This window comes from Spermophilus citellus (genome assembly GCF_964194105.1).
Source record: "Spermophilus citellus genome assembly, chromosome: 4".
Taxonomy (NCBI): domain Eukaryota; kingdom Metazoa; phylum Chordata; class Mammalia; order Rodentia; family Sciuridae; genus Spermophilus; species Spermophilus citellus.
In genome coordinates this window covers 199766500-199789645 of record NC_138185.1, presented here as the reverse complement: position 1 = coordinate 199789645, position 23146 = coordinate 199766500, and the positions used below count along the sequence as shown (strand labels likewise).

The 23146-nt window shown below is 40.5% G+C and overlaps 1 protein-coding gene across 1 annotated transcript; it reads right to left on the bottom strand.

Moving 5' to 3' along the window:
• Window positions 1-79: 79 nt before the first annotated feature.
• DLST (dihydrolipoamide S-succinyltransferase) lies at window positions 80-20843 on the bottom strand. Its single transcript, XM_081292312.1, has 15 exons — window positions 20719-20843; window positions 20140-20173; window positions 17094-17142; window positions 13864-13919; window positions 13680-13754; window positions 13240-13295; window positions 12604-12715; window positions 9577-9729; window positions 9137-9213; window positions 7909-8006; window positions 4106-4236; window positions 2296-2369; window positions 1904-1987; window positions 1330-1497; window positions 80-259 (listed from the first exon to the last, which is right to left on the bottom strand). Exons 1-15 carry the CDS (start codon window positions 20779-20781, stop codon window positions 125-127), a joined length of 1365 nt encoding a protein of 454 aa, XP_081148438.1. The 5' UTR covers window positions 20782-20843; the 3' UTR covers window positions 80-124.
• Window positions 20844-23146: the final 2303 nt, after the last annotated feature.

Genomic DNA, 23146 nt, shown 5'->3' with positions numbered 1-23146 from the left:
TCCTTGCTTGAGGCCAACAGCAAATACCTGCCTGTCACAGGCTAACCTGGGACCCATGAGGGGACAAGGAGAAGACTGGTTTTAAGTTCCTGCATGGTCGATTTGTAGGGTGTGGAGCTTTCTCTTAAAGGTCCAGGAGGAGAACTCTGGGATCCTCTACTGCTGCCTTGATTTTGCGGAGAAAAGTCACAGCCTCTCTGCCATCAATCAGCCGATGGTCATAGGTCAGGGCCACAAACATCATAGGCCGCACCTCCACCTGTAGAGGGGAAAGGTCAACAGGTCTGTCACCAATAGGTCAGAGAAAGCTCTGCAGAGGGAGGGAGATGGGAAAGTGCAGCCCTCAGGCAAGCTCTTAGTTCCAGAGGCTTTCCTATTAATGTGGCCACTGCATACTTATCATATTTTCAAAGGCCAATCTTTACCTTTAGTGCAAAGCTCCTCTACTTAGAAACAAAGAATAAACAAAGAGAAAATAGTCGCACAACTGTCCTTAAAATAAAACAACACAACATAATCTGCCTTGTCCACCCTCCAACTCATCTGCTGTCTACAGAAAGCCTTCCTCCTCTGTTTGGGCTGCCTGAAGCATTGCAATTACACATCCTCCACCCCTCCCCTCCGAAGTTCTAGGGATTGAACCCAGGGCCTCAAACCTGCTAGGCAAGTGCTCTACCACTGACCCCCAGCCCCAGCCCATAGTTACAATTTAAAAGAAAAAATATTTAACCTGGGGTGCACAAATTCTCTTGACACTATGCAAAGTTGGGTGACCACTTTCCAGGCAGAAGATCCATGGCTTTTCAATTCACAAAGGAAGTAATGATCCCAAAAGATTCTAAACCCAGGAGTCTGAGAAAGTTTTTTTCCTATCAATATATCTTTTAAGGGCTAGCTGAAGCCCCTTTATCATCTAAGGCCTTAGAAAATTTCCAAGCCTTATCAGACAACTTCAAAGCTCCTAAATTCTTGTGCATTCTTGTCTTCTGTTTCCCAGGGACAAGGTCCATGACTGCAACTCTATCCCCCACTCTCTATAGCACCTAAACAATGAAACATTTTAATTGGTCCTAGAGGAAGGGCAAGTCTCCTCAATGGTTCTCACATATGCTGAGATGGAATTAAGAATCTGCATTTCTAACAAGTTCCCAGATGACACTGATCCATAGACCACAATTTGATAGTGAGTGCCTTAGCTGTTAATTATAAACTAAGAAATGAAACTTAGGCCTAAAATTATAGTGAATGCTCTATAATAAGCCTTTAATTGGACTGCACTCTCATCATCACCCAGTTATTAGGTAGGACCTTATAAGCAATAGTTCCTACCTTGCCTCCCACAGCCACTGGCCTGTCAAAGATGGCGTGCATGCCCAGGATGGCAGACTGAGGGGGATTGATAATGGGTGTTCCAAAGAGCGAGCCAAAAACGCCTCCGTTACTAATGGTGAAAGTACCACCATCCATATCTTCAATGGCAAGTTCATTCTTTCGGGCCTAAAAACAGAGTTCACAATTGAAACATTAAACAAATACAGGTTCCTTCACCTAAAGAAAGTAAGTCCATATCTGAGGTAAATAAGCTCATATCTGAGATCAGTACTACACACTCCACCTTCAGCATGACAATTGCTTACTTAGTCTTTTCTTGAAGAAAAGACTGTGTTAGTGCTCAAAAAAAAGGCATGATTGCATAGAATTGACCTTTTCTTCCCCCAGCAGGTCTCACTTCATGAGATTTCAGTCAACTAAGCATGCTATGCTTAATCTTCTAGGGCACTACTTTCCTCAGTGGCTATGTATTTCTTAGGGAATAAAGTGAGGCTCCAGCTCCTGGAGCTCTGCCAGCTGGCTCTTCCCTCACCTGCCCAGCAGCTCTCATGCACACTTCTTTCTACCTTACCTTCTCTCCCAGTTCACTAATGGTTCGTTCTATATCTGCATAATTCATAGTTTCCACATTCCTGATGACAGGAACCACCAGGCCCTGAAAAGAATGAAAAAACATTTTCACACAATTTGAGTCTAATGTATGAAAGATGATATATCATGAGCTATGTAATGCTTTAAATAATCAATAAAAAATTAAAAAAAAAAAAAAAACATTTTCAGTTGCAAATTAACAGTACCCTTTCTAGTTACAAGTCCCCTACCCAGGATACTTTTATTACTCACCATGATTAAAAGTCTAAGATATTTAAGTCCGACATTAAAAGAACATGGTATGGTTTAAAAAAAAAAAAAAAGGTTACTTTTACTTAATACCTCCATTCCCCACCTCCTGCCCCAACATACCCGAGGTGTGGCCACCGCAACACTGATGTCAATATAATCCCTATAAACCACCTCTTTGGTTGCATCATCAATCACTATGAGAGACAGAGAAAAAAAATGTTACATATAACTCCCCAGGCCAAGGCTAATAAGCTAATATTTCTATTAACAGAATAAAAATCTGCAGTTCTTGATATAGTGTGGGCTGACCAATCAGCATAAAAATAATTACATTACAAATGGCAACTGGCACACTACTTACTCCTATCCCAAGCAATGATAATATTTCCCAAGTTCCCTAACTGAGCATACATTCTGTGGCAGCCCTCAGAAGTGCTCAATACACAGGCTCACATGGGATTAGAGAGCATCAAATTCTTGTTACTACCCCTCTTAAGCCCTCCCTTAGCACGGGATGGCTAGTGTTAACAAAAAAAGGCCACTCAGCAAAGAAGAAGGGGCACAGGCACGCTGCCCATTCTGCTTTCAACAAGGGGAAGAAGGAAGCTTCTCTTTAGGAAATGGAGGGGGAATTAGTGGTCTGGCTTTTAAATATGCCAACTTGAGACAGCAAACCAGTAGCTGAGAATTTACGTCTAGCACTCATAAGAAAACAAAGGCTTGGGAACCTTCTCCACAGATAATAAGTCTATGTTGTACTTTATATAAGGTACTGAAGAAAAGCGTGTAAACTAAAAAAAAAAAAAAAAGAGAACTTTTTTAAAAAATATTTTTTAGTTGTACATGGACATAATACCTTTATTTTATTTATTTTTATGTGGTGCTGAGGATAGAACCCAGTGCCTCACACATGTTAGACCAGCATACCACAACTGAGCTACAGCTACAGCCCAGCCAAAAGAACTCTGAAAGATGCCTATGAGCATGGGAAGGCATAAAAGAGGGGGGCAGGGAAAGGGAGAATGCCAGTCAGGAAAGCATAAGAATGGAAGAAACAAAATGAGGAACACATTGGGGACAAAGTCCACTCTCCTATCTCTCTAGAGCACAGCACTCTATGGAAGTGACTAGGCTCCAATTTCTAGATCTTTTGCTGAGGATTGCAAAAATATCACTGCTTGCTCTCCAGTCTTCCAGGGGATAGAGAAATGTTTTAATAGGAAGAAGAGAACTGCTTGTTAGGTCAACACTTCAATGACGTGGGTGAATAAAAAGTTGAAAGAAAACAAGTACCAAGTCCATGAAAGTGAGCTTCCCAATGAGGCCCATCAACCTGAGATCAGAGGTCAACCTGGAGGACTATGTCAAGTGTGGAGGCCAGGCTCCAAGAAAACAGGGCCCATGGGGATTAGGGGTGGGCAGCCAGAACACGAGCTCCTATCCTGACAGGAGGCACCAAAGAGAGCTGGGCTGCCCCACAACTGCCTGCTACCAGAGCAAATGCCAAGCTATGCATCAGGAAGAGAAAATGTTCTGCCCACTTAGTGGAGAGAAATAATCATGATGGCCTTTCAGAAAAGTACATTAAAAAAAAAAAATCTTAGCCAGACACATGGCATACGACTATAATTCCAGCAGCTCAGGAGGCTGAGGCAGGAGGATCATGAGTTCAAAGCCAGCCTCAGCAACAGCGAGGTACTATGCAACTCAGTGAGATCCTGTCTCTAAATAAATAGGGCCGGGGATGTGGCTCAGTGGTCGAATGCCCCTGAGTTCAATCCCCAGTACTTAAAAAAAAAAGAAGAAAAGAAATCTCTAAGGAAGATGGTCAAGTTATGAAATAAAAGCCTTGGTCTACTAAATGTGGGAGCAGGTCTGTGTATATACCTACCTTCTAAGACCTTTGCAATATTGGCCACCAGAAACTCACCTGCATTTACAACAGGCTGCTCCTGCAAGGCAAAGGCTGAGGCCTTCACAAATGCTGACATGAAGCCTAGTTTGAGATTATGTTTCTTCAGGAAAGCATCTTTGTGCCGAGCTCTCATATCCTGGATGTTACTGTAAAAATATATTACAAAAGAAAACACAAATGAAGCCTTGATTTTGATATTCAAACATGTTTCCACTCAAGTACACAAATAGGCAAGCCTTTCCCTTACTCTGGACCATCTAAGTTTTTTTTTTTTTTTTTTTTTAATGTGCTGTTAAGGATCAAACTCAGCACCTCAAAGATGCTAGGCTAGCACTCGCCAACGGAGCCACAACCCCAGTCCGCCATGTTTAAGTTTTGAAATAGTTTACTAGAAGTCAACACCTTGTTCTTTCATAAAAACTGGATAGAAAGGAATCCGGGCAATGTGTCTTTCAGGTGGGTTGAGTCTTTACAGGGCTGCTTTATGTCCTCAAAGTCACAGATTTCAGTAACAGAGAATATGAATGAGACATAACATAGCACAACATCCTTGCCCTGAATGAGAAAAGTATTTCTAACTAAAATAGTGAGATATCCACCTTGGGTGTGGGTGTGTGTGTGTGTGTGTGTGTGTGTGTGGAGATGTTTTAAAGTATAAGCAAAGTCTATAAAACAGAAATATTCTTTTCATTTGTCAGAATTATTTTCAACCACCACCAAACCATATTTTAGCTTCTTTGGGACATTCTCTTATCTGATTATCAGAGAAAAATAAAAACAAGCCAGGAGCAGTGGTACATGTCTATAATCCCAGCAACTTGGGAAGCTGAGGCAGGAGGATCTCAAGTTCAGGGAAAGCCCATGCAGCTTAGCAAGACCATCTCAAAATAAAAAATAAAAAGGGCTAGGGATATAGATCAGTGGTAAAGGACCCTGGGTTCAATCCCTAGTACCACAAAAATCAAAATGACAAAACCACCCACAGGCTTATAGGTTTCATGTGAACAAAAGCAATCATGATTATCAAGGAAGGGTAAACCTAGTGCTCTTTCAGGCTCCTGGGAAGTCCTTCATCTTCTCAGACTTAGCAATTCCTTCCACTTATTCCTTGGAACAGGTACTAACATGCAGCATATGTGAGAGTCAGAGCTAGGCACCTGGATACAAAGAAAAGACAAACTGCTTGCCCTTAAGATTAGTTTAATGAATGTGGTTTCCTCGATATTTAGAAAAGTGGCCCTATGTAGAGTGAGACCTGCTACCTTCAGTTTCAGCAGCAGGACCTTGCTTCTGAGAGGCCTCTGCAACATGATCAGCCTTTGGTCTGTCAGGGCCAGTTTTTTTCACATACATGGTGCAGAGTGAGAAATGGCTTTACCATCATTTTGCCTCAGAAACCTCTGTATTTATCGGAATAGCTATTCACAACGGAAATTGAATTTAACTTCATCTCGGGTCCAAATGCTTGGTTCTCCCTTTCCCCCTATAATGGCCTAATTTGACATTACCATGAAAGCTAAGATGTGATACAACTTTAAAATACCCCCTTCAGACCTTTTGTTTTTGAAAAAGGAAGTTTTTTTAGGCGGCCTGATTGGGTTTAAAATGTTTGTTTTCCTGAGTCTAACCTTATTTAGTGCTAGGATTACCACCCTAAAGACATTATTGGATCCCAAGACACAAGGGCTGCAGAAGAGGGTAAGAGTAGTGATAAACATCTCTGCTCTCAAACCTGCAGGAATGCCATTGTCTGGTCATTAAGTAATTTCTATTTCAGAACTCCGTCCTTGGAGGCAGAGCTGGGACAACAGGGAAAAGGAGGAGTCTCAGAAAGGTCCCTTATGGGTTAGTTGATGGGCACCATATCCAAAGGGCACTCAATCTAAACGAGATTACTGGCTACAGTGAGACTCCAAGCCATTGTTAAGGGATACCTCAATTAGCCACTGAAAGGAGATCCAACTCTTATACTTACTTTCCAATTGAGGCTGTTGGAACAACTGCATCTTTCAAGACCACAATATTTACATGTTTTGTCTTAAGAAAGTGTATAGAATTTCAAAGTTTCATTCAATTTGTGTACAATTTGGACCTAATGCACTGAAACATAAGCTACAACCTTTGTGATTCATTAGGCAAGGTCCTTCCCTACACACTATGAACAAGGAATCTTTGACTAGAATGACATCCAGTCTCTTTAGGAAGCTTCCCAATAGAATGGAGATTTCTAGTACAATTAGCCACAGAGCCTTACCTGGTTAACAAAGCCCTAACACACTGTCAATAAACCACTCCCTCCTATTTTTCAGAACTCATCCAAAGGAAAACAAATTTCCCTAATGAAAAGCAGATGAACAAACTTAACACTCAGGACAAAAGGAGGCAAGGAGATTCCCTGAAGACTTGCTAATACACCTCCTGATTTAATATAAATTTCTTTCTTGGCCTTCAAAACTAACCTTCTTTACCATTCTTTCCCATACATATTCCTCAGGGCAGAAATGATCTAACTTGTACTTTCATGACTGTTGTCATGATACATACCTTTCGTTAACACTGTCTGGAACAACAATGCTGCTTGTCAAAATACTAGTCATTCCTGAAGGCCTGTTAAAACTTCCCCAGGAAACCTGCCCTGATCCTACCTTTGCAACTTCTACTCCCAACTTCCAAAACAAATGAGTTTACTCCTTTCTCTATTCATCCTTATTTTTATCCTTCTGACACTTCTAGATTTTACTTTGTGTTTATCCAAACCAAACAATAAGCTACAGGGAGTCAGGGCTTCTTTTTCACTCATTTTTATATTATACCCCCTAAATTCCATACTTTAATTCCTTGTATACAGTAGGCACTGAAAATGTTTGTTAAATTTAACTGCTTTCTCTTCCCTACTGTGCTGATACTTGTATGCATTATTATTATTATTATTTTGTGGTACTGGGAATTGAACCCAGGGGTCCTCTACCAACGAGCTACATCCCTAACCCTTTTTATTTTTTGAGACAGGGTCTCTGCTGAGGCTGGCCTCAAAATACAATCCTGTCTCAGCCTCCTAAGTAGCTGGGATTACAGGCATGCTTCACTATGCCAGCCATCCTTTTAATTTTTTGACACAGGGTCTCATTAAGTTGCCCAGGCTATAATCCCAAGTAGCTAGGATTACAAATATGTACCACATGCCTGGCTGCACACATCAAAATCTTGAAGAAAACAGGTGGATCAAGAATTAACTCACTATAGAAATGGGTAGGACGAATTAGTTCCTTTTACTCTTCTGAGGTTTTTATTTTAAAACAAACTGCTTTCCATTTCACTCTCAAAGCTGGGAAAGCAAGAGAGATGACAAGCCTCTGCCTTTTGGCTGGTCTGATTCTAAACTGCTCAAGAACATGTACAAAGAAGCAGTCATTGTGGGAAAGAAGCAAGGTGTGTTGCCCCTGCTCTGGCGTGATAATGAAGGCTCTCTATCCAAAGGATAGTCCTGGGAACAAGCCCTGTTTGCCTGGTTGCTCATCTCTGGCAATCTAACCCTAGTCATCAGAATTTAAGACTATTAATAGCCTCATTTACCAGAATTCACAAGATTCAGGTATAAAAGTCTAAAAGGCTAAGTTTTTTAAGTCTTAGAGGAAACAAACATAATATTAGGAAAGTCATTTAGAGGATGAAACTGGTAAATTTCCCTGTGTAAGTCAACTACAATCAAAGCAAAGAAGTACCTCTCGCCCATCAAGTTAGTTTTGGGAACAGCACTAGATAGTCTCTCACTGGGGCAAGATCAAGGCATGGGGAGGTAGAGGGTCTAGACATCCCACCTCATGTCAATCTCATTGAAAGTAGTCAGCATTGCACACGTATTCTGGGCCTCCTTCAGACGCTGAGCAATGCGCTGCCGCATCCTGTTCATTTTTTCCTGAAAGCAAAAGTGAACAAGAATTGACAATCTGATCTCTCTGGATCAAGTATTCCCCATGTAGGCAGAGAGAGAACTCAAGAGCTTGCCAAGAGTAGAAGACAAGGACTACAGTATTTAAATATAACCAGGGGAGGAGGGATGTGCTGGGGAATGATATAGGCCAAATTATATTGTTATATCGTGTACATGCACAAATAGTAACAATAAATCCTATCATTATGTACAACTATAAGGCACCAATAAAAAAATGTGGAAAGAGGAAAAATAAACACACACAAAAAAACAACAACAACAACAAAAAAAAAAACCCCAAAAACAAAACAAACAAACAAAAAAAACCAACAAAGAAAAATAAACAAATAAATAAGTACATATATATCCAGAGTTCTAGGCTTCCCCTTTCCTGTGGTGGTCTTCTTCATCTGAGCAAAAGCAACAAAACCTGGGCCAAAAGTACTACCTCAGATGTGCCTGATGGTTGACCAAGAATGGAGGTCCAGGAAATGGTGTGATTTAAAAACCAAAACCAATTTATGAAAAGGAAGAATGTGGTATAGGTCTAGACAGCCTAAGAATCATTACAGAATGGAGATTTCTGTTGATAGAGGCTTGCATGAGAGTAGCTACTTGTGGAGCGGAAACTCATGAGCAACATACTTTTGAAGCTATAATATTTTTAGGAAGTATTCTCAAGCAGAGGAACCCACACTCTTGACAAAACTTCCTTGAGGTTTATGTCTGCCCAGACAGCTATTGTTACCATGTAGTATATCCCTTAGCTACAGTTAAGTATCCTGGAAGTATAAGAATAGAACTCTCACTACATCATCTGTGTGAAGTATCTGTATCATTATGGAAGGTACTATTCCTTGCAAATATTTTACACCTAAAGCATTTCACTGATAGCATAACAGTGAAAAACTACTGGATAAGTATGCAGAAAATCTCAGGTTCTAGAGTTCTATCATTTAATGGTTATGTGACCACAAACAAGCCACTTCCTATACTCTGTCTTTTCAAGGCCAAGAGAATAAACTGCTAGCCATTCAAGGTGGGCACCATCATACCCAAACTCCATTAATCTACTAACAGGTAACATGTAAGTGCAGTAGTTCTCAGATGCTTACCCGATGTTCTGAACGCACACCTTTGCCAGATCCTGGCTCTGCTAGTGGCAGGGCAGCAGTGGGTTTTATTGCAGACACTGAAAATGAAAAGAAAGGGTACAACTGATTAAGAGACAGAAATATTTACTGAGCACATGCCAGTGCTTTCATACTGTATTGTCACTTGAAATATTCTGAGGTGTATTAGTATAATTCCCACTCCACATATGAACAATCTGCTCAGAAAAGTTAAGTAACTGGCCTAAAGTTACAGTGAACAGAAAGCTGGGATGCAACCCTACGTCTTCATACATAAAATCTAGAGATCTTTCTATAAAGCAGCCAACCTGGCCTTTTCAGAGCCACAGCTGGTCTCATACTATACCTCGTTCGTGAGGGGACATGGTAATAAACAAAGTATTCTTCTTTCACAGAATGACACATGGGAGTTAGAGGCTTACCTGGTTTGCTAGAAGGAGGTTGTGAAGGTGAGGGCACTGGTGGCATATGAGTGGGTATGGGTGCTGCAGGAGGAGGAGGAGGAGCTGATGTTGCAGGCTCTGCTTTGGGGGCTGTAGCAGGAGCTTCAGCTGGCTTGGCCTTAGCAGGAGCAGCTAGAAAACAAGAAAAAAAATTTGCTATCGACACTGACTGGAATGGAAAGCAACCAAATCACAGAAACCAAGCAGAATTCAATGGCAAAAGCCCTATCTCCAATCCATTAACAAATGTCTACTGGGTATTTGCTATATTCAAGACCCTATCAGACATGCACAATGACATAAGGCATTAATCTCTATTCCCCAGAGTCCTTAAATGTCCTATATCAGATAACTGCCTCAATTCAGATAACTGACTTTCCAGATTTCACAAATATCTACGGATTATGAAATTCTGCATGTACTTCCAAAGCATCTACTCTGAACCCAAGGAAATGAAAACTTCCAAGCAAAAAAACCTAGGCAATGTAAAACATTAAAACACACACATAGGGCTGGGGATGTGGCTCAAGTGGTAATGCGCTCGCCTGCCATGCGCGGGGCGCTGGGTTCGATCCTCAGCGCCACGTAAAAATAAAATAAAGATGCTGTATCCACCGAAAACTGAAAATATTAAAAAATTATCTCTCTCTCTTTAAAAACACACACACACACAGAGACATATTTCTAATTATAATATTATGGATACTCATCTTCTATTTCAACTTCACATGTAGAAGACTATTCTTAACCAAATAAATAAATAAATAAATGTTTAATCAAGGACTCATTTAAGCTTAAGAGTTCAAAGTATTTCTTCCAGGATGACTATCAAAAATCAATGAGGTGGGGCTGGGGATGTGGCTCAAGCGGTAGCGCGCTCGCCTCGCATGCGTGCGGCCCGGGTTCGATCCTCAGCACCACGTACCAACAAAGATGTTGTGTCCGCCGAGAACTTAAAAATAAATATTTAAAATTCTCTCTCTCTCTCTCTCTCTCACTCTCTCTCCTCTCTCACTCTCTCTTTAAAAAAAAAAATCAATGAGGTGGTAAAATACTAAATCTACAACTTTAAATTAGATGGTTATTTCAATTTTTACCCATCTGGATATTATATCCAATTTTATATTTAAATTACAACTTTCTTTTGATAGTAAAAAAATGAATGATTAGAAGATGAACTTCAAATTCATTGAATCTTGGAATCTGGAAGATTCATTCTTGCTTCCTAGCCTATACTAGAGATTTTCTCCCCAGTGTGAGCGTCTGGTCTTCTCTCTACTTGACTATTTTAACAATTAAAAAGAAACAGACCTTAGTAGTTACAGCATTTAAGAGTCAAAAAAACCCAGATATTTTCTAATCTCTAATACTGATCATGAGGTTCAATAGAGATTCTTTTCTTTCTCATTTCTTCCCAAGAGAAATACAACCCTTCTTAGAGATGTTATGAAAGAAAAATGTGAAAAGAAACTACATGAAATGGAGGGCGGGGAGCCTGTAATCCCAGATATTGGAGAGGCTGAGGCAGGCAGATCAAGGCCAGCCGAAGTACTTTGTCTCAAAATAAAAATTGTTTTAAAAAGGACTGGGGAAGGGCTGGGGATGTGGCTCAAGCGGTAGCGTGCTCGCCTGGCATGCGTGGGGCCCGGGTTCGATCCTCAGCACCACATACAAACAAAGATGTTGTGGTCCACCGATAACTAAAAAATAAAAACATTAAAAAAAAAAAAAAAAAGGACTAGGGATGTAGGTCAGTGGCAGAGTGCCTGCTAAGCAGGCATGAGGCCCTGGGTTCTATCCCTAGGACCACCAAACAAACAAACAAAAGATGACAACTTTGCTTCATAATAGTCCCATGAAATAATTCTTTGTCCTCTAGCATACTGGTTCTCAGTCCTAGCTTGTATCAATATCACCTGAGAAGCATTAAAAACATAACCCAGGGCTGGGATTATGGCTCAGTGGTAGAGCACTTGCCTCACATGTGTGAGGCACTGGGTTCAATTCTCAGCACCACATATAAATAAATGAATAAAATAAAGGTCCATCAAAAAAAAAAAAAAAAAAAAAAAAAAACCATAACCCAACTATGGCTGAGGATGTAGCTCAGCGGTAGAGTGCTTGCCTAGCATGGGAAAGGGTTCAATCCCCAGCACAGGAAAAATAAAGAATCTACCTATGATAGATTGTGATTTATCAGATCATATGATGCATGTGATTCTGATGCCAGGGTTGGAAAGGGGAATCACTATCTTTAGATATCCTCTTCATTTTCTATTAAATCTTTAAGAAAAGGTCCAGTATAAAAAACACCCATGGAGGGCTGGGGATATAGCTCAGTTGGTAGAGTGCTTGCCCCGCATGCACAAGGCCCTGGGTTCAATCCTCAGCACCACCAAAAAAAATAATAAATAAAAATAAATAAAAAAACATCCATGGAAAGAACAGAGAACTATGAGGTTTATTCTTAAAAAAAAAAAAAAAAAAAAATTATCTATCCCCCCTTTTAAACTCCCCTTTTCTTTTATTGCTTTTTAGTTGTAGATGGAAATACCACCTTTATTTTGTTTATTTACTTTCATGTGGTACTGAGGATCCGAACCCAGTGCATCATACATGCTAGGCAAGTGCTCTACTGCTGAGCTACAACCCAACCCTAAACAACCCTTTTCTTTTAAACTTAACATTTAAAATTCCCTCTACGGTATACGGGGTAAAAATGGGAGTTCATACCTCACTTGAATCAAACTGTGAAATATGATATATTAAGAACTATGTAATGTTTTGAACGACCAACAATAAAAAATAAATAAATAAATAAAAAATAAATAAAATAAATAAAATTCCCTCTATATAAATAAAAATATTGTTCTTTCTTTTCCCTCAACTAAGGGCAACTGTAATGCAAGAGTCTTTGAGGTTTCGGGGAATTATTAGTACAGTATGCTCAGCCCCAATCCCAAGGGGGAACACTGGAGACCTTGACCACCAGGAGAACTTCTTTACCACCAGTTTTCCTGAGTGTGAAAAGAGGAGTGCCTCCTTCAACCTTTCCCCCATCAGGTACCAAAAGAGCTTCAATTACGCCATTTGCTGGTGATGGAACCTGCACAGATGTCTGGAAAAAGAAGAAAGATGGAGAAAGGGCTGACATTTTTACACAGCATTAGCCAATTAATTACACAGAATCTCCAACATGAGTTACAAGAGTTGCAACATGGTTAAACAAGGCCCTGCAAAACACCTGAAGTCACACTTTCAGAGTGGGAGCAAAGACAAGTCATTGCTACAGTGAAGATTCACCAGTTCTTGGAAACATTAAAGTAAAATTCAGTTAATGTGTTTCCAAGAGACATGTGGACAAACAAGTGGAAACACTCATGCACCACAAAGGAAAAAAAGAAAAAGCTACCAGGTTAAAAGTTAGAAAGTTACATAGTTCATACCTACAGAACAATCTAAAATTAAAACTTTAATAAATTGCTTCTTTTTAAAGAGTTACTCAAACACTTTTACAACTAAGGTTAGAACTAGTTAAAAATTATCTTTAAAAAACACTGCTGCTTTAAATCCTGCTTCTTCTTAGAATGAGAAACCAAGGGTTGATCATGAAAATTTGTCACTAATAAAAGACAAACTCACCTTGTCAGTTTCAATCTCACAAACCACTTCATCTTCTGCAACTGTGTCTCCAACAGCTGAAAACCCAAGCAAAAGCTATTTATTAGAGGGGGACCTCCAGAAGCCACAAAACCCCTTTTGGCAAATGTGTTACAAGACTCCTCTCCTATAAGGCCAAGGGAAATAGGTATATATGTGGGAAAGGTACCACTGACTATCACAGGGGAAGTGGAGACTTTATTAAAACTTAAGAAGTTGATGCTCAGCATGGTGGCACATGCCTGTAATCCCTATGATTCAGGAGACTGAAGTACAATTGCCAGTTTGAGGCCTGCCTCAGCAACTTAGCAAAGCCCTAAATGATTGGGCAAGTCCATAAAAATGGCTGGGGGAACGTGGCTCAGTGGTAAAATGCCCCTGGGTTCAATCAGGGTTCAACTTGAGAGGAAACTAAATCCTACCTTTCTCCCACCTGACATCTCCCTCTGTGACAGATTCTGCAAAAGCTGGTGTGTTGACTGTAATCACATCATCCTCTAGGAAAAAAGCAAAAAAGAAAATCATAAGTAGTTCATTTTTTTTTCTTTTTAATTAAACTCAGTTTGTTCTTTCCATTAAAACTCCATTCACAGGGCAGGTACTTACTGCACACAGCTGTAGTTCTGAAGAAGCGAACACTGAAGACACTACTGTTGTTAATGCTACAAAAGAAACATAAAAGTTAACTCCTTTAGCAGGTGAACTACTCACATTTAATCTAGTTTAGGTACCATGAGTCACCTTTCCTTTAAATCAGTGATTCTTGACCAGAGTGCCCATCCATGTCATCCAGGGGAACTTTGTCAAAGTACACATGTTTGGGCCAAAACCAGAGAGATTCTGACTCATCAGGTAGAGTCCCAGTGCCTGATGACCTGGCTATCTTAAAAAGTGCCTGTGCTGCAATGAAATGTCAGTTCTCAAAAAAGACGAGACTTACATTTGGTTCTCTAGAAGAAAAAAATTAGCATTTTCGTCCTTCCTTTGCAGACCTACCAAAATGACTTAGCTTCCAGATAGGTTTCTTTCTTAACTAACCAAATCCATGTAAGATGCCCTCAGGGATACATGGTGATGTGCCAGATATAATGGTATTTCTGTCCTTGGGATTACAAATAGATCAGATAAGGCAGCAAAGTAAGATAGTTACTTGCAAGTAAAACAAGGTACTCTGCCAAAAAAAAAAAAAACAAACCACAAACCCACATATCTTGTATTTGGTTCTCTTTGCTAAGAGGCAGTGTACAGATCCATCCTGGACTCCTTCCAAAGAACCTCACTCAAAGACAAAGGCATTTTCTCATATAGCATTTACATTAAATAGAATAAACTAGAGAACAATATCATCTTTTATGCACAAAACCAAGAATAGTTACCTCTGGGGAGAGGGAGATGTAGCTATATAGGGTAACTTTATACAGTTTTTAAAAAAATGATTTGGACTGATAGGAATTTTCATCTTTTACATTTCAGGACTGTCTGGATATTCTACAATAAGCATCTTTATAACAGAAAAGCAAAACAGATATAAAATTGTCTTTTAAGATGTTTATAATGCCACAATAACTTTTTAAGGTCTATCTAAAAATCAAAGAGAAAAATAAAGTTATTTTTTAAAATACAGAATACAAAATGTATGTGTAAAGTTTGTAACCATGTGAAAACACATGCCCATAGATAAGAACTAACAGGTAACATGCAAATGCAAAAGAGAGTGCTCTGCCAGATACCCAGGAACCTGAAGCAACAGCTGCTACTGAGAAAAGGCATTCAACAGGGCTAGAAGACAAGAATAAAGAAGTCTTCTCATTTTTACCCCTTTTTTGCCTTTTGAATTCTGAGCCATGTAATTATTTATTAAATAAAAACATAAAAATTTTAAAAAATTATTTTAGTTTGTTTGTGGTATTAGGGGTTGAACCATTGAGCTACGTCCCCAGCCTTTTTTATTTTGAGACAGGGTCACACTAAGTGGGCAAGAAATGGCTTTAATTCTGTGATCTTCCTGGATCAGCCTCCCAAATTGCTGGGATTATAGGCATGCACCACCATATGTAGCTTAGAAAATAGTTTCATAATAAAAGATTTTAAAAAAAAGAGAGCTCAGGATGTAGCTCAGTGGTGCTTACTTAGCCTGTGTGAGGTCCTAGGTTTGATTGCCAACACCTCAAAAGACAAAACTAAAACCAAAATAAAACAAAGTGGATAACTCATTCACTCATTCACATAACAAAAAAATGGGTATTAGATTAAGGTGACCCAATTAGGGTTATCCAACCCAAAGATTAGATTGTTTTTTTTTCCATAAATCACTTTGAAATACTTACTTGTTGTATTTATTATGTAGAGATTAATAACTGCCCCATTTTCATTTAAATTGCAGGTGAGTGATATATTTTGAATCTCTAAATTTTTTGCAGAGGCAGAGGGGTGTTTCGAGTTGGGGTGTGCAATATTGGGGACTGAACCCAGTGGCACTATACCACTAAGCCCCAGCCATTCTTTTGTTTTCTGAGAGAGGATCTCACTAAGTGTTACCAAAGCTGGCCTCCTGCCTCAGACTCCCAAATCACTGGGATTACAGGTAGGTACCACAGCACCTGGCATTTAAATAACTTTTAAAATTACAAAAGCATTAGATGTTCACTGCATAAGCCTTACATAGTGGTGCATACCTATAATCCCCACTATTCCGAAGGCTGAGACAGGAGGACTGCAAGGTTGAGGTCAGCCTGGGCAACTCGGCAAGATCCTTCTCAAAATAAAAAGGGCTAGGGATGTAGCTCAGTGGAACAGTGTCCCTGGGTTCAATCCCCAGTACCACAAAAGAAAAAAAAAGATATTCACTGCAGAATATTAGGAATGGCAAAAAGAATGTTTATAATGGAATTGTACCAAACAACAGAAAATGGAATTACTTTGTAAAATGCTTTTTTCTACTTATCATAGTGTAAATGTGTTAACATTTAATGCTATAGCGTAATTAATCCCCTACTGTCATTTTGAGGGAAATCTGGGTACACCAGTTTTTCAGTGTAGATTCCCAGAGGTGAAATTGCTAGATCAAAAGGTACATGCAATTAAAAGACTTAAAACTGCCAAATTGCCCTCCAAAAATATCATAGGAATTAATATTTCTAGTTGAGTGCAACATTATCTAAATTGAGAAAAAAAAAATCTTAACTGTGATACACAGTAAGAAAGCTAATCTGTTGACTCTTCACTTTGAAGATTCTCCCTGTAGAGAAAGCAGCTCATAGTTCTTGAACAAGTTGTTAGAGAGCATCCTTTAACTACCACCATGAAAATAACTGGCATACAGAGCAACATTCATGAGAAGTTAATCTGAAATACACAGAGGTGGCCCTTCTCCAAATGCAACATTATGCAATAATAATATTCCTCCAATCTAATCAAAGTCCCAGAGCTCAACTAGTCTGCTTTTTCTGTTTCTAAAATGAGTAACTATGCTGCCAAGAGGATGCTCTCAATCTCCACAATACATGTCCCCTCCAGTCCTTCAGCTGTGCTTATATCCAACTAGAATATTTAGGAGCACTCTTCTGTACCTATTCCAATAAAAAGTGGGCTCCAAGTTAACTTTAGTTACTAACCAACCACCTGATGACAGGTACACTCTTGGTTCAAACCTGACATGAAGCTGAAGCCCAAGGTACATCATAAATAAAAAAATGATCATCAAAGTTAGATCTAAGGACTCAAGATACCACCTTGATTTCTAGGTCTCAAGGCCAGTGAAGAAATCAGATAGTCAATTTAGAATTGGATTCTGAATACCCCATGGCCACATATCTGTACTCCCCAGTGATACTTACACAATCTTCCTGCTGTCAGGGTAACTTGGTCCCTGACATAAGGAGACCCCTGCAAGAAACAAAACAACTCTTAACCAACAACTCTTATCTTACACAGGATACAAGATGGAAAGGGAAAAGAGATCTGCTCACCCCCTAACCCCAAGACAGAGCAGGACCAACTGCAGTTAATGACATAATCTTTATCACACAAGAGTCTTGCTTCTCAAACTTTTCCACCAAAGTAGCCTTAGTGGCAGAGAGCAATGGGAAGAATAGGTGTTTGGGAAGGGAAAGGGGAGATATCTGATGACACAGCCCAAAAGAGTTTTACAATCTTATTTGCCTTAAGTTTACAAACTTTCATTATTCCTATGTTATCATAATAAAAGGTCTCTACTTCCCAAGTATTTAAATACAATTGAAGATTGGGGAAAACAAACAAACAAACAAACAACAACAAAAAAAATGTGATGGCTGATCTAGTGACTTTATATAACCTAACTGGAGACTCAGGGTAGTGGATCTGGGTTTGACTGGATTGGGCTGGAAACCTTACTCACTGAACCCTAGCAGCAAAGACTGAGCTACTTTAGACCCAAGGTCTCCAGATTGTCCTAAGATTGAGCAAATCATTTCCCCACCTTTCAGTTTATTGTCTTCTTGTGCTCTTTCTGAAGCCCTTCACCCTGGTCACTCTCAAAAAGGTGGGAGCCCTTTTCTGCTCACCAACTGTCCTTATCATAAATTTTAACTGCATCTCCCTAACTGATGTTTAATAACTACAGACACCTCCCCTGAATATATTCTGTGTCTTGTGGTCTTTCCTCTCTCAGATCTATTAACAACTTTTCCAAAATCCTAGGCTCAGAAGACACCAAATGAGATAGCTTCTGCTTATGCCTACCTCCTCATAAACATTCCCAAGTTTTAATTCTCAAGTAAGATGCCTCTAGCCTAGCAGCCAATGACTATGCAGTGCAAACTCTTGAGTACAGCATGTCTTTGAAGTAGAACACAATAGTATATACCAATTTTTGGAACCCCAAGTCCAATTCAGAGCTCAGTCTATAGCAGGTTTCTTTTGTACAGTGATTTTGGGTTATAAAAAGTTTTCACATAATGACCTCATTTTTATTTCAAGTTTCCCAGCAATTCTCTGAAGTAAAAAGACCATCTGCCATTATTCCTATTTCATCTACAAGTAGTGACTACTCTAAAGTAAATCCCTGGGGCTGGGGATGTGGCTCAAGAGGTAGTGCACTCGCCTGGCATGCGCAGGGTGCTGGGTTTGATCCTCAGCACCACATAAAAAAATAAAATAAAGATGTTATGTCCACCGAAAACTAAAAAAAAAAAAAAAAAAAAATATTTAAAAATTTCTCTCTCTTTAAATAAATAAATAAATAAAGTAAATCCCTGAGCCAAGATGCAAACTCCCCAAGTGCAAGGCTTTTTTTTTTTTTTTTTTTTTTGGTCCTGTCAATCTAGAAAGTGGAGAAATGTTTTGACATCTTTCAGAATTCCAGTTGAAAAGAAAGTTTATTTATTATCAGGACTGGGAGTACAGCTCATTAGTAGAGTGCTTGCCTAGCATGCATGAGGCTCTGGGTTCAATCACCAGTACTGCCAAAAAAAAAAAAAAAGGTTTATTATTGAGAGTCCAATACACACTGTGCTGGATGTCATATGTTCTCCTGACTCTTAGGATAAAGTCCAAGCACTTTATACTGTCATGAACCATCCAGTTCTTTCTATCTTTTCAACCATACAGGCTTCCTTTCCATTTTTATAACTGGTCAAATTCCTTCTTGCGTGGAAACCTTTGCAAAAGTAATTCCCTTTGCCTGGAATATCATTTTCCTGACTAATTCCTATGTACTCTTCAAGTCTCAGCTTAAATGTCACCACTTTTAGAAAGTCTTTACCAACAAGCTGGACTACATCATGCTCATCACAACATGTCCTGATCTTTCCTAGTAACCACATATAAATATGTACTTAAGTGTGCATAAACACGTATTTGCTCTCTATCCAGCTAGCCCATAAGATCTCTGAGGGTAGAGACCATCTGTATCCCATCACCTAGCACAGTGGCTACACACTGGAGTAAGCACTTAATAAATTATCTGTTGAGTATGTGAGGAAATGAGAACACAGTGGGTTAAGATTTGGACTGAGGAAGGAGTCAGGTGGACCTGGTTTGACCAATAGTTGGCTGAGTGACCTTGCCATGACACTTCACTCCTCTTTCTTGGATTATGCATTTTTAAGAGATCCTACATCTGTTGCTACTTGATGATGATTAACTAAAAAGCACAGAAAGCACTCAGGACAACACTTGACACAAAGAACCCTACAATAAGACTGATTCATTAAACATATATTTATACCAGGCATATAAAAATAATAAGCTATGTAAGATGCATTATTAATAAGCCCACCTTAAAAAATACAAACCACTATTCGGATAAAATCTAAACTCCTTCCAACGTCTCCACACCATCTCTATCTCATGACAATGTCTCCCTTAACAAAAGTGGTCCAGCCAAATCACACTTTTCCAGCTCCAATATACCATCAACCTTTTTCCCTCCTCAGGGACCTTGTAGATGTTATTTCTCCCTTTCTTCTGCTTTTTTCTATGCTTGCTCTGTCCCATCCTCCAGATCTCAGCCTTAATGTCACCAATTTAAAGAAATCTCTTCAGTCCATTTTCATATTTCCTTCTCAGCACTTACTACAATTTGTGACTGTTGACTTGTTTAGCAATTCACATCATGTCCCTCCCACCGGCCTGTAAGCTCCAGAAGGGCACCAGGACAAGAACTGTTAATAGCCACATCCCTAATGAGTGCCTAGCTGCACAGTGCCTGACACACAGTAAAACCTTAATAACAAGGGCTGAATGATTAAATGAGAGCTATTATAATTAAGTAGCATTTTGCTTCACTCCTATGAACTGAATGGTCTTTGAAAATTAAGAAGAAACATACACCCAGATTTCCTCACACGCTGCTCTGCCCAGGAGGAGAGCATTTTAGGTGACGGCAAGGGCAGAACTTACCAGGCAGGGAACGTCTCCCTAGAGGGCAGTTCCCCTGTTGAGAAAGAAGACATTATCGACGTCACCCAAGATGAAAAGAGGGAAGAAACAGCTTTTTAGGTGCACATTTCCAATGCTGATGACAGGTGGATCTCACAACTCCAAAGGTAATACAAATGCAACACACTGGGTCTGCCAAACTATCTCAAATTCCCAGTGGAATGGTACCCACTGATTTTAAGGAAAGAGGAGACGGACTCCGGCTCCAGCTTGGGGGACCGCACTGCGCCTCCTCCCGAACTGAGTCAGTCTAATGTTGGGACGGGCGCGGCTCCCCAAGCCGGATGAAGGGTGGGGTACAGCAGGAAACGGTCGGCGCCAGCTGCCTCGGGAAGGAAAGGGGCCGCCGGGCTCCAAAGGTCCGGCATGACCGTCCCGAGGACATCGGCCGGGCCCCCAGCCGCCCAGCCCGCGGCCTCCGCGTCCCGGTGCCCTTGGTGTCCGGCCTGGCCACCGCGCTGCGCTCCTGCCCTTCAGGCAGCCCGTCCACCCGCCAGCAGGTTACCCACCTGCCGGAGCTCCAGCCCAGGCAGACCGTACCTTTTGGAAGGCAGCGAGCGAGCGGCTGAACGCCCGGGACACGCAACGGGACCGGGAAAGCATCGCGCCAGCGGAGGAGCCGAGGGCGGGCGGACACCGGATATAGGGCCCGGCAATAACCGGAAGTGGGGCGGACCGCCGCACCCGCCAGGCGGGGAGGGGTGTTCGGAGCGAACCATTGGCAGCGGGTGGTATGAGCAGTGCAACCCAGTGCTTCGCGGTTCGGCTTTCGGGAGCTGGTAGCGGGAGGGCGCACTAGGAGCTCGCTGCGCTGCCAGACACCCAGGGCTGGTCCTCCTGAAGGTGTCTACACTACTCAGCCACCTCATCGCCCCCAGGTCAGGCCTTCCCCTCAGGCTTGAGTTTGGCGCCTTTCTTTTCTGAGAACCTAGGGCACCAAGCCATTTCGCCTCTGCATCACCTGAAGAGAACGAAAAGGAGGGCGCAGGTTTTGGACTTGGCAGTCAAGCCTGACTGATCTTAGGCTTGTGTGGCTTTCATTGCCCTTTTATGAACCTCACCAACTAATCTTACTTCTGCATCATCGGATCTTTGCCAGTCTGTAGACCAACTCTCCAGGCAAACTAATTGTTCCCCATGTTTCCTGTGTATTTTTGGAATTTGTTGGTTTGTCGTCCTACTCCTAGAATATAAACCCCTAATCTCATGAGGTTTACATTGTGTCTTGTTTACTGCTGTATTCCCTGCACCTGAGACAGAGATTGACTAGGTTATGTGAGCTGAATTTCTTCCAGCTGCCTTAAAATGAAAGCTCATGGCATCCCCACTCCCTCCTTTTTTTTTTTTTTTTTAACTCTGTCAAGTCCTCAGGACGCTGAGTAGTAGTCCACCTTCCTAAAAGAAAAGATGTTTCAAAAACGTCTGGTTGAATGAATAATGAATGAACGTATAAATGGATGAATCAATCAATCGCCTGGTGCTTGTTGGTGTTGGTTCTTTTACTTGAGTTATTTTGCCTAATCCTCAAGACCTTCACAGAGCCTTCTCTGACTCAGACCCTACAAGCACTGCCACTGGAATTCTGGAGTAGTGAGTAGAATCCCTAACTAGAAATAAAAAAAAAAAAAAAAAAAAAAAATCCATGCCAGCTGCTGCCCACAGTCGATTTCAGCATCCTTCATCTGAAATATTTTCAAAGTTTCCTAAACAGTCCTGAGCCTCCTCACACCCATCCTTCACACCTCTATCCAAGATCCTTCTGAAATACAAACTAATCCTGTAACTCCTCTGCTTAAATTCTTTTAGTTGCTTCTCCCTATCTATAGAATAAAGTCCAAACTCCCCAACTTGTTCAGGCACCTGATAATCTGGCTTCTACTTCCCGTTCTCACTGACCCTGAGCTTTAATCATACCACACTGTTTGTTGTCACCCCAAAATGCTATTTCACTCCTTCTCATCTTTGTGTGGGCTTTTCCCTCCTATTTGCCTAGGGACTTCTAATCATCCTTTAAGTCTCTTTCCAAATCCCTTCCTAATCCTTTTCTGGCAGAGTTGACAGATACTTTCTCTATGCTTCCAAAGTAGTGTGTATCTTTGCCTTGCATTATATGGTAATATCCTTTTTATTATCTGTCATTTTCCTGAATGTTGTGTTGTACACAACACGGTGCCTGGTATTCTGTGGGCACTCAATAAGTATTTGTGAAATGACTAAATACTTTTGTGCTCACAACACTGCTGGACACCGCTGAAGAGTCTAAGAATAACCAGGAGCTATGGCAATCTCTTGCTGGGGTTGCTGTTGCTATTTCTTAGATAGCTGCTTAATTATTATTTATTTTTCAGCTGTGATTAAACCCAAGGCCTCACCCATGTTAAGCAGATGGTCTACCACTGTGCTACCTTTCCAGTTGCCCCCCCCCCACCAATAACTGCTTAATTCTTTCTTGCTTTTTAATGATTAATTTTTAAGGTTCTTCTCTAAAGTTTAGAAGCTCATACCTGGTTACAATGTGGCAAAAATTTCTCCTGGTTTTAGTGATCACCCTAGTTTTATAGTCTTAGACAACTTTCACACAAATATATACAAACACACCTGTGCATAATACTATGCAAAGTTTCTTTCAGATAAAAAAAAATGTTGAAATTTATTTCCTTGAGTTCTTCTAAGACCTTCCATGGGATCCAAGGTGCATCCCATAAGCTAGCACCCTCTTCTGCATTGGGAGCCTCCCAGAGCACAGCATTCCCTACTGGGACAGGAGTTCATAAATATGTTATAGTGTGGTTCAAAAGAGAATGTTTTTTAAAATATTTTCATTTATATATATATATATATATATATATTTTCAACGGGGGATAAAAGTCTATGTGTATGTTTTATAGAAAAATAATAAAAGAGCTGGACATGGTAGCACATGCCTATAACCCCAACTTGGGAAACTGAGGCAGGAGGATTGCAAGCT